The 19,644-nt window shown below is 40.1% G+C and overlaps 1 protein-coding gene across 1 annotated transcript in view; it reads right to left on the bottom strand.

Annotated features, from left to right (window-relative positions):
- Tmod3 (tropomodulin 3) overlaps positions 1-19,644 on the bottom strand; it is a 58,757-nt gene that overhangs the window by 12,206 nt on the left and 26,907 nt on the right. The window contains exons 2-6 of the mRNA XM_031343177.1: positions 18,789-18,957; positions 15,657-15,813; positions 2,961-3,083; positions 1,650-1,739; positions 297-427 (exon numbers count right to left, since the gene is read on the bottom strand). Of these exons, the coding sequence (XP_031199037.1) occupies positions 297-427; positions 1,650-1,739; positions 2,961-3,083; positions 15,657-15,813; positions 18,789-18,914 (627 nt within the window). The 5' untranslated portion in view covers positions 18,915-18,957. The remainder of the gene's footprint in view (positions 1-296; positions 428-1,649; positions 1,740-2,960; positions 3,084-15,656; positions 15,814-18,788; positions 18,958-19,644) is intronic.

A 19,644-nucleotide genomic window follows, 5' to 3' on the forward strand; every position in this document is an offset into this window, starting at 1 on the left:
AAAAAAAAAAAAAAAAAAATTTACTATGTGTAGGACTTAAATTTTAATATGATAAACCCTTAAAATACTTTCTGACATTTTTATATGATAAACTCTTTAAATACTTTCTGTAACACTGAATTTCTAAACTTTGAAGGAATCTATGTTCATACACTGTTAGTATACTTCACCTTAAAGAAAGGAGGTAAGACTACATACCAGCACCGCCGCGTTATCACCTTGGGTTCCACTGACTCATAGCACACATCATGTGTTGATGTTGATACATATGTATATTGCAAGCTTAACATACTTACTTTTATATTATTCAAATTAACTTCAACAAGACGGGCATCATTTTCCCTAATTCTTTTTAAACTCTCTTCAACGTTGGTTGGATTTGGTGGCTCATCAAACACTGGAAGAATCTTTTCCCCTTTAACCACATCTGCAGGAGCAAATGGAAAAAGAAGGGCTAAATGAGACAGCTGAGACTGAGAGGAGCCAGATCAACCAAGTCATCTATCCCCACTCAGCATAACTGCTAAAAGACCCTTTATATGTTGTAGTTATTTATGTCACCAAAATAAATGTTATTGAATATAGAAAACAAGGGAAGAGTAGGTTTGCTTCCACTTAAATTTAATGAGTTGGCTTTCTTCCAGCTAGTGGACCATGGCAGATGGAGGAGCACTCCACTGAATGGAAATGAGGAAGTTCTCAGTTTTACAAAACCATGGAAGTATTTAAAGGCCCAGCATCTACTAATGGCATTGGGTTATGTTTTTTAAATGTTCTTAATTTGTGAGACATATATATGTATATGGAGATAAACTAACAAAAATAAGGCTTGACTTAAAATAGTATCTGTTCCGTGGGATGCTATAATTACATGAAAGGCTCACAGGGAACAATAAGTGGGCAGCTCAGGCTGGTGCTGTATCAGCTCGTCTCTTGTCTTCCCCTGCCTCTCACTCTAAAGCAGAGTCTTGCCATGGAAGGAAGGCTGCCTAGAACTTGCAATCCTCTGCTCTAGACTCTGAGTGCTGAGATTAGAGGTGTCTACCACCGCAGCAACCAGTTCCTTAATGATCAATCTTGATAATCTCTAAAACTGAGGGACCACACTTGATACACTATATGATTTAAGCATTTGCCAACCCCCCACAATATTAACCAAAGCAAAATCCCTACGTTCACATCTGACCTAGCCATTAGACCTAATAGTTCATAGAATCATGGGAGACAGAAAAACATAAAATAACATCCTCGGGTTGCAGTAAACCACATCCAGTAGGTAGAAGTTTTATTTGGCAAATAGCCTACTCCACTGGTGAAATAAATGACATGGCAAGGGGGATGATGTTGAGGAGAAGAAATGTGAAGAATACAATTCCTGCATTCTGAGATTCTGGGCTGCTGAGATGGCTCAGCAGGTAAAGGTGTTTAATGCCAATCATACACCTGAGTTTACTCTTAATTTTGAGATTATAAACATGAATCACAACACCTGACTAAATCTTAATGGCCTGCTTGATAGTAATATCAAACCTAAATTTTAGGTTTAACACATGTATATATAATATTTGGATATCTAGTATAATAAATACCCAAGTTAATACATGGAGGAAGCAAAGGATTAGGATTCACAAAATATTTTAGTTACTCACTGGGAAAATGTTCTTGGTTGACACCATTACTGCTTCCCAGCACATCACAGTACGGTGTGTCTGCAACGAGACTGTGCATCCCAAGAATAGCTGCAGAGACAGAAGAGAGTTAGCTTTCCACCTCTACCTGCTCTAAACCTTTTCAGTTTTACTTTTTTTTTTTTTAATATGGAGCCCTGCTGTGTCTCAGGCTGGCCTTTAACTCCTGAGCTGAAGCTTTCCATGTAGCTGTGACCACAGGTGTGAGCCAGTACCCAGTTTGCAAACAAAAACTTTAAATATTTTAACATTCTCCAGACATTTTCCTATTAGACTGAAAATGGACTTTACATCCCCAAACAGGAGGGAGGGGTGGGGTAGTGGTCAGAAATCACGGATAACCCCTCATCTATTCTCACCAATACCTTTGTTATTCCCCAGCATCTTTTCATTAGACTATAGTGTGGGCCAGGCTGACCTTAAAGGAAAACATGCGCTTAGCTCCATCTGGTGGCTAAGAGAGGAAAGTGAAAAAGATGTACTTGTGTTCACTGTCTGGGTTTGTAGGAACACTTTACAAAGACAGAGAAACCTGGTCATAATGGCACATGTGACTACAGTAAGTGCTGTTAAGTTCTTTCATTTAGAATAAAGTAGCATTCTCAGAAGCATTCAAATTATTTGATGTGCTCTCTGATGAAGCTTCCATTTACAAAGCCCCCAGTGCTCTGCTCCGTAGGAATATACCACTTTCTAGTTGTGACAACACATGTTCTCTGTCGATTTCCAAGATCCTTCCCAGGAACCTTCACTCTACTTTCAAACATGTCAGTTCTTAGAGTTATCTGGTATGAGGATCTTCCCACATGTCACATTTTTTTCTACCTAGGAAAATGGGTATTTGCATAGTAAGTGGTAAGAGTGGTCTAGGTAGGAAACTGGCATGGGGACACAGGAAGTCTGCAGTGTTCCTTGTCATTCAGCAAAGTTGGGGAAGTGACTACAGCCCCTGATTTCTATTTCCTCTCCATAACGCAGGGCATAACGCATAACTTCAGGGCAGACCCTGAAGGCTGTTCCTAGTGCTCAGACTGGGCAGGCTCTAGCTGATGGAACAGCTTTTGTTGTTGTGAGAAAGACTAAAATACAGCAACATAGAAATATCATCAAATAAGAAATTTTATCACTATAGAATTTCACCATAGAGTATGTAAAAGAATCCAACTGTTAGGTTTATTGTACAAAGTAGGCATTTGTCTGATGCATGCAGATGGGCCCTGCATTTCTTGCCCCATGCCACACTTATTCACACCCCCCCATCTTGGGAGATACCTGCGAGGTCACACAGCTCTGTGTCTGTAGCACTGGTCAAGGCTTCTTCTAACTCTGGATCAAGGGATATAGTTTCTTCTGTAAAAGTCTGCACTGGCTTCTGCTTGGGGATGAAAATTTTCCCTGAAAAACAAGAGCATTTGCTATTCATTACGACTGCCACTATCTCATTGTCATCTTTGTCCCTCTCACACATACCAGTTAAGGCACATGCAACTGAAATAGACAAGCAGGTCAAAATCAACATCTGCAGCAATATACTGGCTACACATGCTAGAAAGCAAGAATAACTGAAAAATCTTCCCATCTCTGAAAATAAAAATGGCTACTTTTGTTTTCTGTTCTGAGATAGAACTTGACTCTGTGGCTCAGGCTGGCCTTGAACTCAGAATCCTTTCACTTCAGCCTCCGGAGTGCACAATGCCCAGTTCTTCTGTGGAACAATTACGAGTTATTTCACAGATTCTAACTCAATATTTAAATGAAGCTGGCTGAGTAGTCATGAGAACACCGAGTGCTTGAAGCAGAATGGCAGTGAGCTCCAAACCAACCAACCAACCATACACACACACACACACACACACAATCCTAGAGAATTTATAAAAAGTAAAAAGGCATTCAATTTCTTACTGTTAAGCTACAAGCTGTTATGTATGGTTCCTTGAGGAACACAGAGTCAATTCTAGATACTCAAGTTCTAACTGCAGGGGAATTTCTCTGTGTCCCAAGTAGTCCCTAAAACTTGACAACTGCTCCCCTGAAGCAAGGACACTAGCCAGCTGTGAGGGAGGCAGCTGCAAGTAGATCTGAAGTTCAAGGTTACCCTAGAGGTATGAAAGCCTGTCTTAAAAGAAAGAAAAACAAAACAAAACCAAGTTATCTCATGTCTCTGCTAAAAGCTCCCCATCTCTTTATATTATCTGCTGTATAGTTTTCCATTAGATTCTTTGGATATTTTTAATAATTAAAGATTTATCATTATTATTGATTTTGTTCCCCTGGCTACCCTGGAACTCACTATGTAGACCAGGCTGGCCTTCAATGCACAGAGATCCCCTTGCCTCTGCCCCGAGTGCTGAACCATTTTGAGGATATATCAGGAGCTTCCTGTCAAGGTCTGAGAGCTGGACCCTGGGATTTTGGAGGAGCTGCCTACTTTCCTGTGACCTCGGCCCCTGACATACATCCCTGAGTGAAACTCTCTAGGTAACGGGGTAACTGTTTCCCACCTCCCACAGCCTGCTCTTCGTACCCTGGAGGATAACTTGACCCTTGCTTACCTTATCTGCTTTCCGCTCAATTGCAGGAGGGTGGCCTGGGAAAAGTTGTAGCTCTGCTGCCCTTCCCCCACTCTCTCCAAGCTGACAGGCAAGCCTTGGGGAGTTTTTCCTCTCCACTTCCTCTGTACTCGGTACTATTCCCAGGACTAAGACAGACTGTCTATTGCTGCACTGTATCCAATCCCATAGTTGTGGCTATTTGATTAAAAATCCAGCTATATTTCAAGTGCTCAATAGAAACATCTAGTTTGATGTCTGTGTTAACCAGTATGGCAGATATTAGTCATTTATAGTTTATTCTGTTGTTTTGGTTGTTATAGCTTAGCTGTGAACTACCTCAAAAGTTCCTGGGCAGAAGTCCTGCCTCTCAGTTGGTAATCCAGTCACTCTTTACTAATAGTGGATCATGAGGGCTGTGACCTAATCCCTAGGTAGATCATGATGGCCCTGGAATGTGGGGTCGGGGTAGGATAAGGAGACTAGTCACAAGCAAGTTACCGGAGAGGTCTAGAGACATCACATCGTTTCTGGCCCCTTCCTGGCTGCCACGTGGCAAGCATCTCTTCCACAACAGGCTCTCAACACGGAGTTCTGCTTTACTCTGGGCCCAAGGAGCTGGCTGACTGTACCAACACTCTCTGGGCAGCAAGCAAATATAAACTTGTAAAGGACAGTCTCACTGGATAGCCCTGGCTGGCTTTGATCTGGGACCCTCCTGTGTCCCAAGTGGAAGGACTAAAGGTGTGTCCTACCACACCAGCCCTCGACTTTTCCTTTTAAAAGGAGCAAAGTTGTTTTTCTCAGGTCTTTTGTTAAAATGACAGAAAAATTACCAAGGTGAGAATAACAGTTTTTGTAACTTCCTATATCTGAATTTAAAGCCAGGGATTTTCTGATTTTGACACTGGGTCAATCTAGATGACTTTGTATTAATGAGGACATGTTAACTACATACATACTACAGAGCGCCAGTTGAAATTAGTGCTTTAAGACTTAGCTCTAGCTGCGTGGATGTATTAATGTCATACATACCACAGAGCATCTGGTGGAGACAGAGCCTGAAGTCTTAGCTACAATAATTAGATAAGGATTCCTTATTACTGACCATATAATTCTCTGTATTTAAAAGATCTTATGCAAACTGCCCCTTCCCCCTTAAGAAAGGGTTTCTTTGTGTAGCCCTGGTTGTCTATAGAACTCCATCTATAGACCTCGCCCTGAATCTACTTTGGGAGTGCTGGGATTAAAGGTGTATACTCACCATCTGACTTTTTAGAAAACTCTTAGCTCTAACAATATAGTTGCAGGATACAAAAATTAATATAAGAAACCAGTAGTCCATACACACACACACACATACACACACACCAGCACCAACAATGAACTCTCAAGAGAAAGAAAGTAGAAAAAAATATCCCATTCACACTGAGCTCATTCCTCTGCTAAAAAGACCTCTACAGAGAAAACTTAAGACACTGGAAAAGGAAATCAATGAAGATATTAGATAGTAGAGGACCTTCCATGCTCTTGGATTGGCAGAATTAATTATGAAAACGACTTTAGTACTAAAATTAATCTACAGATTTAACACAATGCCCATGAAAATTTGGATGCTATTTCACAGCTCTAGGGAACCCAAGAACTCTTATGGAATCACCAAAGTCTAAGGTAGCCAAAGCAATACTAAAGAGCAAGAACAAAACTGGAAGGGTCACCAAACCTCCAACCAGACCACAGGAGCTTCAGACTTGGAACAGAACAGAGGCCTGGAAGCACACTGACAGAGCTGAGGCATCTAACTGCTGATGAAGGTGGCCACAAACATGCAGTAAAGAAGGATAGCCTAGACAACAAAGGTGCTGGCAAAACTGGGAGTCTACCTGCAGAGGAACACAATTAGAGCCATTATCTTTCATGCCAGGGAAAAAACAATTAGAAATGGAATAAATACCTTCATTTAAAATCTCAAACTGCTAGAGAAAAACATAGAAATACTCTTAAAAACACTGGGGGGTATGAAAGAGCTTTCTGAACAGAACTTCAATAGCACAGGAACCAATTTCAAATATCAATGAAATTAAAAGCTTTCTGCACAGCATTTAAAACTTCCAATCAACAAATGGGCTAACGAAATGAACAAGCAATTCTCAGAAGAAAAATATAAATGAAGTATTTAACAACCTTAGTCATCAGGAAAAGGCAAATTAAGACTACTTTGTCTGCTTCCCTCCCTTGAGATTTTTAAGGACAGAATCTATGATCTGGTCATCCTTGTATGCTTGCCCAGAATACAGCAGGCAATCCAACTTGCTGGATAACAACTTGGTGAGCAACTTTTTAGTCCAAATGGCCCCACTTTATACGGCATAATTTAAACATGCTGGTTCAAAGATGAACTAACTAACTAGAAATAATTTTATGTATATGGGTGCTTTGCGTGTATGTAACACCATCTGCACGCCTGGTGCCTACCGACACCAGATGAAGATCCTCTGGAACTGGAGTTCTAGGTGGTTGTGAGCTGCCATGTGAGTCCTCTGGAAGAAAAACTGGTGCTCTTAACTACTGAGTCATCTCTCCAGGCCCAAAATAAAAGTTTCTAAAGTCTTTAAGCCAGTGCTTCTCCCAATAATTGGTAGCTTACAATCATAATTATTTCTAGTAGAAGACCTTCCCTCTACAACAACAACAACAACAAAATGCCAGGCTAAATGGTAGTATGTATAACTGATCTCAAAATTTAGGGGTTCTGGTGATTAAATGTTTTTTCACTATTTATTAGTAAAAAGTATATCTTTTACTAATAGATTACATATATTTTTTACTATTTATCTTTATTTTATGTGTATGAGTGTTAGACCACACATTTACATGTATATGTCTGGTGCTCACAGATGCCAAAAGAGGGTGTTGGATGCCTGGAACTGGATTTACAGTTGTGAGCCACTGTGGGTGTGTCTTGCGAACTAAACCTATATCCCAGTAGTAAGTGCTCTTGATCCATGAGCCCCCTCTTGTGGAGAGCGGTAGAGCTAGAGAGGCATTCACCTTGACAAGATGGCGCCTACATCCACTGTCAACATCCTGGTAAACAACTGTTTGCGCATGTACGTAGAGTGAAAAGGCGCCTAGTCACGGCCCATCCCGGGGCGTCACATGGGGTGATGAGCAAACAGCCAATCATGGGCGGACACGCTGCGCTGTGGTGTATATAAGCAGTGCCGATTATTGGCTCGGTCCTTTTTCCTCTTCATGATGCAATAAATGCTTGCTGCAGAAGGATCCTAGTGTCCGCGTGTCTTCTTGCTGGCTAGACGACTGCGCGGGCAACACCCTCTCTAGCCCTTTAGGTAATTTTTCATTATTATCCAAGTAATTTTGTCCTAAAATCCTCCCCAGGATTACTATGACAATGAAAATGGCAATAGGAGGGCTGGGACGCACAGGCTCCAGGCTTGCCCTCCAACACCTAACAGGGTCAGGAGCATGTGTGGTATACCATGCGTGGTGTAGCATGTGTGGCATAGCATGTGTGGTGCAGCATGTGTGGCACAGCATGTGTGGTATAGCATGTGTGGTGCAGCATGTGTGGCGCAGCATGTGTGGCACAGCATGTGTGGTATAGCAAGTGTGGTGCAGCATGTGTGGCGCAGCATGTGTGGTATAGCATGTGTGGTGCAGCATGTATGGCACAGCATGTGTGGTATAGCATGTATGGCACAGCATGTGTGGCACAGCATGTGTGGTATAGCATGTGTGGTGCAGCATGTGTGGTGCAGCATGTGTGGCATAGCATGTGTGGTGTAGCATGTGTGGTGCAGCATGTGTGGCGCAGCATGTGTGGCATAGCATGTGTGGTGTAACAGGTATGACTTTCACTGTCCCCGCGCCTGCCGAGCTCAAGCTTGCCTGCCTTCCCTGCTGTTCATAGCTGGTTCTAAGCAGTGAATGCAGAGTAGACTTGGCCGCAAGCTTTGAGAAATTCTAATATTTGAATTGTATCCCAGAGACTCTGGTTTAGTAGTTGTTCTTTTTTTTTTTTTTGGTTTTTTTCGAGACAGGGTTTCTCTGTATAGCCCTGGCTGTCCTGGAACTCACTCTGGAGACCAGGCTGGCCTCGAACTCAGAAATCCGCCTGCCTCTGCCTCCCAAGTGCTGGGATTAAAGGCGTGCGCCACCACCGCCCGGCTAGTAGTTGTTCTAATGTGTATCTGCATTCCAACAGCCAGCAGGCAAGATTGAGAACAAAACAAAACAAAACAAAACATAACTATATATCAAATGCCCTGATTTTGCCATTCTATACTGTGCACATATATAAAAAGGTCTGCTGCATATTGTAAGTATATATAGTTTCTAGTTTTGTCAATTAAAAAAGAAAAAAAGAAAAGCTGATGTGGCCTTATGTGGGAGGAATGGCATAAGTTCCAGGTTTCTCTCAGGTCTAACATGTACTAAGTGTGAGGCCAGCCTGGACTTAAAAAATGAAGCTAGAAAAACAAAAAGAAAACCAACCAAACTACCAAACAGCTCTCCACGTCTTAGAGGAGCTGGGGAGATCTAAAGCACTGTAAAAATCTAAGATGTTCATGTTTATAATCCTCACCCACATTTCTTGAGGTATTATTCATATCTGATTTCCCCCACCAACAATCTTCTATTAATGCTTATAAGTACAAAATAAACTGTAATAGAAAAAAAAGCCAAAAAATTTTCTGAAGACCTATGGAAATTCTAACAAATTTTTATCTTTATTTTTTGGAATCAAACTCATTTTATTAATTCTCTGATACATACAAAGATATAGTTACACATTTTTTTTTTTTTTTTTTGGCTTTTCGAGACAGGGTTTCTCTGTATAGCCCTGGCTGCCCTGGAGCTCACTTTGTAGACCAGGCTGGGCTAGAACTCAGAAATCCGCCTGCCTCTGCTTCCCAAGTGCTGGGATTAAAGGCATGCGCCACCATCGCCTGGCTAGTTACACATTTTTAAAGGCACTAAATGTAACATCAATCTTTGGAGGGATAATGAATTTTTGATGAATTCACATTTCCTTTCAAGTTTTACATATAACTTAAGTCCTATTTCTAAATAAATTTAGCTTTAAAATGAGCTGTTGTAATCTTACTGGGAATATTAAAAAGTGGTAGCACACATACCAAATGTTATTTTTAAATAGCTCCTGATGTGGACTTGGTATCTCTCTTGGGATTCTTTTTATGATAATCTCTCCATATGTAGAAATGTGTTAATAATAAAAAGTAATTACTTCATCCTGTTCTTTTCTGATGAGAGATGGAAAGGGAGTGGATCCAGATGGGAGGGGAGGTGGGAAGGGAGTGGATCCAGATGGGAGGGGAGGTGGGAAGGAACTGGGAGGAGTGGAGGGAGGGGGAAACTGTAATTAGGGCATATTATATGAGAAAAGAATCTATTTTTAATAAGAGGGGGTGGGGCTGGGGATTTAGCTCAGCAGGCGGCAGCTTGCCTAACATGTGTGAAGTCAGGAATTGGATTGTCCGTCCCAGAAGAAAAATAAGGAAGAAATAAAAAAGACAAATTCTATTCAACAATAAAAAGGGAGTTGCTTCATGTTTTCTTTGGGAGTTCCTTAACACTAGTAAATAATTGAGATTAATTTTATAAGAAGGTATAAATTATGTAGGATCTAAATTTATTATATGAATACAGATTATATAGGATTTTTCCAAATTTATTTTTTGACTTGAGTCCTTTTCAAAATCCCAAATGTTCACTTTACATGAAGTGACAAACTAAACTGAAAATTCATATGAAATCTATGTAAGCCAGAACAGTCTTATAGGAATCTAAGCAAGCCATGCTACCTTATCTATAAGTAAACTCTTACACTTTGGGTAACTGATTCATCTATAAGAACATAAGACAATTCAATTGAGAAAGGTCAGCAGACAACCACACAGTCACATGCAAAATTCCATGAAGTTAGATTCCCCCTTCCTATCACAAGCATTAATCCAAAACAAATCAGAAAGTTGAGTGTAATGGCTCATTAATCACTGGCAATCACAGCACTTAGAAGACTAAGCAGGAGGATCCCTAGGAATCTGGGACCAGCCTGGGCTACAGCATATAGCTGTCTTACAACAACCATTTATATACAATATACATTGCAGCATATTTATAACTAAAATTCAGAAACAACCCAAATATTAAAGAACAGAATACAATAGGATATGATTCTATTATTAAACCGAGTGACGGGAGGGCTAGGAATGTAGGTCTGCTGTAGAGTGCACACACTTAGTGAGAGAAGGAAGACGGCCATCAGCTTATATCATCGTATCAGTCCACTGATGGGAAGTGTCCAGAGCCAGAGAGTAAATTAGTGATTGCCTATGGCTATGGAATAGAACAGGGATGTGGTTGACTGATTGATTACAAATGGATACAGGGTTTCTATGGGGCATGATGAAATTGTTCTAAACTAAAGTTTGTGGGGGTTATATAATTCTATGAATATGTTCAACATTACTGAATCATATACCTCACATAGGGAGATTTTTATGGCATAGGAATTTCCTTTTACACAATCTTTATTAGCAAAAGCTTTTTTAAAAGATTTATTTTATTGTTTTATTTTATGTGTATGAGTACACTTTAGCTGTACAGATGGCCATGAGCTATCATGTGTGTGGCTGCTGAGAATTGAACTCAGGACCTTCTGCCAGCCCCCACTCGCTCCGGTGTAATTCACTGTAGCTGTCTTCAGAGGCACCAGAAGAGGGTGTCCAATCTCTTTACAGGTGGTTGTGAGCCACCATGTGATTGCTGGGATCTGAACTCATGACCTTTGGAAGAGCAGTCAGTGCTCTTACCCACTGAGCCATCTTGCCAGCCCCAGCAAAAGCTGGTTTTTAAAGATTATTTTACACACTATAGAGATGTGTGTGTGTGTGTGTTGCACTTATGGCAATGTGTATTTAAATACAAGCTCCTTCAGAGGCTAGGAGAGGGCATCAGATGCCGTGGAGCTGGAGGTATAGGCAGCTATGAGTTGTGTGTGCTGGATCATCTATAAGAATAGTAAACACTTAACTGCTGAGCCACCTTTCTAGCCCCAAATAAAGTTTTTCTTTGTTTTTTGGTTTTTAAACTAAGGGGATTGGGTAGTGAGATTGCTTAGCTGATAAAAGTGCTTTTCATAATAATATTTTAAATCTCAGTAACTATGAGACACTGACTAATTTAATGCCTATCCTTTACACTGGTTAATTTTGGTTTATGCCCTAACTGCCTCACAGGGTGAGTGAAATGCTAGGCCTTATCAGACAGATATTAGACAGATATAGGGTGGATATATTATTTTTTTATCCCAAGCTATTCATTAATAAGTATATTAGTAATTTACTGTATAATGATTGTCTTAATTCCTATATGCTTTTTAAAAGTCATGATTATTTCTCTATTGAAAATTTGACCTTGGATAAAATGACTTGATATATATATATATATATATATATATATATATATATATATACACACATATATGTATATATATATATGTTTTGTTTTTGAGACAGGGTTTCTCTGTATTGCCTTGGCTGTCTTGGAACTTGCTCTGTATACCATGCTGGCCTTGAACTCAAAAAATCATTTATCTTTGCCTCCTGAGTGTTGTAATTAAAGGCATTCACTATCATACCAGGCTATAAACTTTATATTATGAAGGAACTGATTTATAGTAAACAGAACAAATATACATTTTACTATCAATTATTTTATTTTTGAGACATGGTCTCACTATGTTGTCCTGCTTGACCTAGACACAAAGATTCAGATTAAGGGCATGTAGCACACACAGGGCACTACATTAGTGTTCAGTGTCCCCAAATCTGGTCTTCTAGGGTACCTGCACTCATGTGTACACTGACACACAGATACATATAACTTAAGAAAAGTTTAAAAATGTAAATTCTGGACATAACTTTCATTTTTTTCAGAGTTTAAAGTTTTAGTTTTATGTATATGTGCTTTGCCTGCATGTGGAAGCACAGGAAGGCATCAGATTTGCTGGGTGTAGAGTTATAGATGGTTGTGAACCACCAGCTGGGTACTGGGAATTAACTCCTGTCCTCTGGAAGAGTAGCCAGTGCTTACCTTAATCCAGCTCCTCACATAACTTTCAATAGATGTACTTTAAAAAAAAAGCACAATTGTAACAAAACATCTACTTACTGTATCATTCATCAGTAGACAACATTATATCTGATTGGCTTTAATTTCCTTATTCAGCAAAGTCCAGGACTAGAATTTCAAAACTGATTTTTTTTTTTTTTAAACACTGTAGCAAAAAAAAGACTACACCAAGAGAAGCAAACTCTGGGGAAGTATAAAATAGCACAGTCCTACCCCCAAATGAAAGACAAGTGACAGTGGGAGTTTAAGCCCTGTTGTGGAGCTTCAGACACAAACTCCACATACTGCCTCTGTAAAGACATCTAACTATGGGGCTTTTGACTTACTCAAGAGTCAAAATGTTCTCCAGAGAGGTCTTATTCTCAACAGGATGTAGAAGCCTCTTTTAGAACAATGGAGTTTTCTGGAGAACTGAGGCCACCGCAAGTGAGGTGAAGAGTACTTCGGAAGCCAGTCATTAAGACAGCTGGCAACTCACCCTTAGGAGGCAAGGTGGAGCACATGGGAGTATTAGGAAGGAAGCCAAGAATACTACACTCTCAGAGTTGGGGGAAAAGCACAACAGAAACAATAAAATGCAGAGGGCTGTGCCCCAAGGACAGCGGGGAGAACAGGAGTGGCCCCGAGGGCCGGCCCGGCCCATCCCTGGTGAGTCAGCAGCTCCAGCAGAATCCAATGGAACACACCTATGTGTAGCACACAGACTGCAGTCCTGGCATCAGAATAATGGACATGGGAAAACAGTCCAGATAAGAGTGAAGCATGGCGGAAGCAAATGGGAGAAGAATTCATAAGCAAGCAACAGAAAGACAGCGAGGAATATGAAAGGCTGGGTGTGTAATTTCCCCACGTGACAGATTCATACATATGTACAGCTCTGTGCCTTTTTAACTGAGACAGACTGCTGATGATCTGTACAAGTATGTCGGGAAATAACTGCCACGGCCAGCACTGTGTGTGGACATCATTTTTAGAAACAGCTAGATAAATGTTCTCCTTCGCCTGTGTCTTTGTGCCCAGCTGCCTACTTTGCAACTCTGTTTTACTTACTTGTACATATATGTGGTGTAAGACAGGGTCTCAGACAGCCTGGGCTAGCCTCGTACCTCTGATTCTCTTGCTTCTACTTCCTCAGTACCATGATCACAGACTGAACCAGCACACCCAGTTTATGCAATGCTAGGGATTGAACCCAGGGTTTCTTCTATAAGAGGCAAGCATTGTTACCAACTGAGCTATATCTCCATTACTATTTTGCAAAAGTTTAAAGAGGCAAAAAGCCCATGTCTTTTCACATTTTAACATTGTATATCCAAGTGAAAGAAACATAAACTTAGAATTTTAATTTTTAAACATTTAGAATTATAAAGAAGTTACTTGGATTAATCTCTGCCATCATTATTTCATATCATGACAGTATTCCTAAAGGAGTTGTCAGAGTTAGATGAATTGAATAGATGTATGCTGTGGGTCTGCCTATAAAAATACACTTAGAGGGTTGGGATGTAGCTCGGTGGTAGAATGTTTTGTTTATCACACATAAGGTTTTGGGTTTGACTCCAACACTGAAAAAAAAAAAAAAGAATGCACTTCAACAATTCTTAGTGAGGCATGGTGGCTCATCTCTATAATCCCAGCACACTGGGATGCTGAAGTGGGAAGATCACACAGGAACTAAGTCAGCCTATGCTAGCTCCAGGCCAGTCTGGACTACCAAGACACTATCTTAACAAACCAAACTAAGAACAAGGAAAAACCCCGCCACCACAATTCTTCCCTATCAGGTAACTCAAAGTTGTTTAAGAAGAAAAAGGAAAGAAAAACCCACCCCCCACGTTGTTCCCTGACCTTCAGATGCATCCCGATCCCATAGACAGACAGAAAATGTGGGTGAATGCAGTAATAAGAAAAAAGCAATTTGGGGCTGGAGAGATGGTTATAGTGGTTAGGAACACGTGCTGCTCTTCCAAAGGACCCAAGTCCAGCATCCATACTGGGCAGCTCACAACTGCAACTGCATGACCCTCTCTTCTGGCCTCACAGGAACCCTTACACAGGGGTGCACAAAACACACATTTAAAAAAGAAACTCTCCAATTAAAAAACAACCAAACAAAAAACAACAATGGCTTTTATTGCATCAGGAGATCTACCTAATGTACATAATTGTATTCTATATGGTTATATATTTGGTTCTGGTTTTATATATTCATTTTATTTTTAAAAGTTTTTTGGCTTTGTTTTTATTATATGTATGGGGGTGAGTGTCATGTGCAAGTGAGTGCAGGTACCCTCAGAGGACAGAAGAGGGTGTTGGGACCTTTGAAGCTGGAGCCTCAGACACTTGTGAGCTGCACACTATGGGTGCTGGGAACAGAATTCAGGTCCTGTGGAGAAGCAGCAAGTGGTCTTAAGCACTGAGCATCTCTCCAGCCTCCACTGTAACTTCTATAGTACACCCTGCATAGAAGCTAAGCCACCTTGGAGAATTTTCTAGTTAGCCACCTTAGAGAATTTTCTAGTACTTTAAGGTAAAAATCGACTACTCGTTCTTAGCTCTCCGTTTCTGTTTCTTCAGGTAGCTCATGCCCTACTTCTAAGTTATTTGTGTTAGATACTACTTCTTGAGCTGTATCTTTAGCTAGTAAACCCTTTACTCTGGAAAGTGAAGTTCAATCTAAGGCAAGTCTTCACTTCAATGGCTTGTTTGTTCTTATTTGTTGATTAAGGAAGATAAAACAGGGTGCTTAAATGTAAGAGAATGAGTAAATTAGATACTATAATATCAAAGAGTTAGGACTAGAAAAACTTCCTGAAACTCACAAAAGGAAACATTTGCAAACAAAAACTATGCATATTGAGGGCATGAATTATTTTATGGGATTTCACTTTAAAGATTTTTAAGAGTTAGGAAAGAGCACTGCTTTGCCATTGCTTGCATTCTGTAATAAACTATAGAGTGTTTTAAAGCTGTTGAAGCTCCAAGTGCTTCAACAACTTGGAGTGAAGAAATGTTGTACAAAGTCTCTGTGTAATCAAACTTCATCACTAATGAATGGTTAAAAAAAGAACTCTGGATAAGTTGACAAAAATATAAGTGCCGTGTCTAAACTACCTAATAAACTTGCCAGCACTGTATCTCTGAAGGTTGCTGATTATCTAAAACAGTTCTCTCCATGGGTGTGGATTATCAAGAGGACACAAAGCTGCTGAATGACCACACACAATCCTGGACTTACCTTTCTTCTCTCCAGTGTAGGGCACATAGTCTTCCCGGTCTTTATGTTCCAACGCTTCCTTCTCTAGGTAAGAAAGGAGCCGTTCCCTATCAAAGGGTCCTGTGGCAGACTTGGATGTCTGGTTCTTCTGCCGGAACCCTGCAGGCAGAAGGGCATTCTGCCAAAGAGAATGAGTCAGCCATTATGACCATCAAACCACCAAGAATGCCAATACTATATGCTTCTATAGATTTCCCATGCAAGAAAGATCAAGAAACTAGCATGATACAGACATGAAATACCTCCTTGCAGGATTTTAGGATAGTCATGTGAGATGTATTACAAAACTTTGTTTTTTATTTAAGCAGTGATGTACTGATTTTGGGTGTGGGGGAGAACCTGTGCCGTAACATATATGTAGAGATCCGAGGACAACTTTTAGGAGTTGGTTCCTTCTTTCCACTGGGATCTTACATAGGTTGTCAGACTTACTGATAACTAACTGCCTTTACTACTGAGCCATCTTATCGGCCTACAAGTCTTTGTTTATTTTCGAGACAAGATTTCTCTGTATAGCCCTGGCTGTCCTGGAACTTACTAGGTAGACCACACTGGCCTTGAATACAGAGATGAACCTGCCTCTGCCTCCCAAATGCTGGGATTAAAGGAGTTTGTCATTGTTGCCGGCAAGTCTCTATATATTTTTAAGTAGGTAGAATTCACTTATATTAGTATTAAAAATAGGCACCTACATATTTTCTTCAGATAGTATCCCACTAGCATTTTTTTTTTTTTAAACAGGCTCTTGACATATCACCATGGCTGGTTTGGTACTCACAGTGTGGACCATGCTGGCCATAAACTTGCCATGATCCTTCTTGCTGCATCCTTTCAAGTATTGAAATTATAAGAATGAGCCACTTGGCTTAGATTCACCCTTTAATTTTTAAGTATCCATGGATTATTATTTTTCCACTACTGCCCGGCATAACAATTTTCTTAATGCTTAATAACTGACCTATAAATATATACATAAACTAATTTTATCACAAAAGAATTGCAGTGGGCAGTGGTGGCACACACCTTTAATTCCAACATTGGTTGGCAGAGGCAGGTGGATTTCTGAGTTTGAGGCCAGCCTGGTCTACAGAGTGAGTTCCAGGACAGCCAGGGCTACACAGACAAACCCTGTCTTGAAAAACCAAAAAACAAACAAACAAACCCCCCAAAAAACAAAGCCACAAAAAACAAAACAAAAACAAAAAACAAAGAAAACAAAAGAATTGCAAACTACTATGTTATCCCTTTGTAATGGTTTCTATTTGATCAGAGCCCTTACCAAGATAAAAACATGCACAGTCTAACCTCAAGACTATTCACTTGATTTAAATCTAGTACAAAACTGTTCACTGTGTATGTGTGCATGTGTATACAAGAGCACTAGTGTATGGCAGTGCTGTCATTGTTGTGTATGCCCCATGACACACTGAGATACAGAAGAGCTAAGTCCTCTGGTGCCCACACAGCACAGCCTTGAGCTTAGTGTAGAGCACAAGCCTGAGTGGAGGTAGAAGAGGAAGAGGTAGTGGAGGAAGCCCTAAGGGGGTGAAATCTGAGTGAATGTGTGTATTGACACAGGCAGGGCCATGTCAAGGACCCCACAGACTTAGACCATGGAGAAAATGGAAATGGTGACCCCATCCCTTCTGGTCCACGTCTAGAGATTGACAGTCTACAAGATGTCTACCACAGTTTTCTCTCCCTGGATATTCACAGCCTGAAGACTGTTCTACTAAGACAAGGTGTTGTTAAACATTCTATAATGGACTTGACAGCCTCTCACAAAAGTCACTGGCCCAAGTTAAAACCCCCAGGCTAGACAGTCTAATATGTGCTTTCTCAATTTTAAACAATTTGACTTATATTGGTCTCATTGACTACTGCTAAATATATTGTTGACAGCTCTGTTATCTTGAGTAATCTCTCAGACTTAGGTATGAGAAGTTTTTCTTGTAATAGTAATTATGGTCAAAGGACTGACCTGTGATAGACATGTCACTTAGCAACAAGAACAATGTTATAAGGCGCATTTTTAGCATGCTTGAGGCCCTGAATTTAATTCTCAGTACCATTCCTTTCCCTAAAAGCTCACAACACTTCAATTCTTAAAGACCACAGAAAACCAATGTGCTTTCAAGAAAGGTGGTCAAGCTTTGCAAATAACCACTACCTTGAGGTTCTTCCCTGCTATCTGCTCCTCCATGAGTCACATTTCAAAGATTAAGTGGTTCCACATTAGCCTTGTGCAGCCTATGAAACAAGTAACAACCACTTGGCAAATTAAGACAAGTATACATCTGCACTGTCCTTGACTTAACAACAGTTCACTCTAGGTGTAAAAGAGCAGCATACAATCACTTTGGTTTTCATGATCAGTATAGCACATAAGTTAACTTTATGAAGTAATAAGTCCTTTTTTTTTGCAAACTAGGCTTTACATTAGATGATTTTGTACAAATGTATGCTTATTTAAGTGTTGTGAGCACATTTAAGGTAGGTTAGGTAAATCTGTGATATTAATAGGCTAGATATATTAAATGCATTTCAATGTATAATATTCATAATTTAGGATGGGTTTCTCAGGGACATATGACTATTGTTAAGAAATATCCATGTTCAGATCTGCTCCTTAAATCTGCTCTACCAATGCTAATAACAGACCATTTGGTCAACCTTTCTTAAGTACCATTATAATTAGGTTATAATTTATTAGGTTACAATAATTTAGGTCACTAAGAACATTCTTAGAGGCACAGTATACTGGTGCCAGCCTGCTACTCTGAAGAGAAACAGATTAGCATAAATTAAAGGGCTAATTAGCTATTACTAATTTCAATTACACAAAGGGAAGTTTGTAGTGGAGAAAACAAAATTTGTGTAGATGTTTAATGAGAGTCTAAAATGCCTGTGTCATAAGATGTGGAGGTAGATATGAGGACCTGGAGAAGAAGCAAAATGCCAGTTCATTTGGACGGAAAGTGGGTGAAGGGTATGGGAAAAAGCCACGAGAAAGCAAGCTGGTTAGAGGGCAGTTACTAAGTCAAACAGTCTAAAAGCCTACTGATTTCTCTCTCTTCTTTGGTTAGCACTGACCTCGGGGTCGAGATCATCCAGGACAGTCTCGAGCTGTTTCAGCTCTGATTCGGTCAGCTTGCCAAGGAGCTCATCCTCATCCAGGTCCTTATACTCCCCTAAGTCTTTCCGGAACGGCAGGGCCATGGCTCACAGTATAGTCACTTGCTATTTCCACCTCTTCTTATAGCTATGGAGAGAAGAAAGAAAACCATTTTACAAATAAATCTCGTGTATTTGTATCTTTTACTGGGATCAGGAAGTGCTAGTTCGTGTGTCCTACATCCTTGATCATATCATCTGCTGCTCTCACCAATAGACCACTGTCTCTGCAGGAAAATAATCAAGTGGGAGAAAGTGAAGATGAAAAACATCAAAACTTTACTTGGTAGAATGTACAATTCCTGATGACTGAATTTTAGTGGCAAAATGAAATAAATTTTTTTTTTGTATACATAAATTTCCGTGACATCAATTTATCCTAATGGAGAACATCTGTTTTACTACAAACTATTTAGGAGAACGGTATGACACAATATCAACATGGGAAAATAGCATAGGATACATATGTATCCCTTGCCTCTGGGAAATTTTTTTAAAAAGTATTTTTCAAAAAGATTATTTTAGAAGCTGGAGAGATGGCTCAGCAGTTACGAATACTTCCTGCAGAGGGTTTTTGGTCCATTCCCAGCATCCACATGGAGTGGCTCACAACTGTAACCCATTCTAGAGGATCTGACATTCTCTTCTGGCTTCCAAGGGTACTAGCACACATATGATACACATACATACATGCAGAAACTCATAGGTACACCACATAAACTAAAAACAAGGGAATCTTCTAAACACATTTTCAAAGGAAAATATTATTTTCCTA

This window comes from Mastomys coucha, unplaced genomic scaffold (assembly GCF_008632895.1).
Source record: "Mastomys coucha isolate ucsf_1 unplaced genomic scaffold, UCSF_Mcou_1 pScaffold23, whole genome shotgun sequence".
Lineage (NCBI taxonomy): Eukaryota > Metazoa > Chordata > Mammalia > Rodentia > Muridae > Mastomys > Mastomys coucha.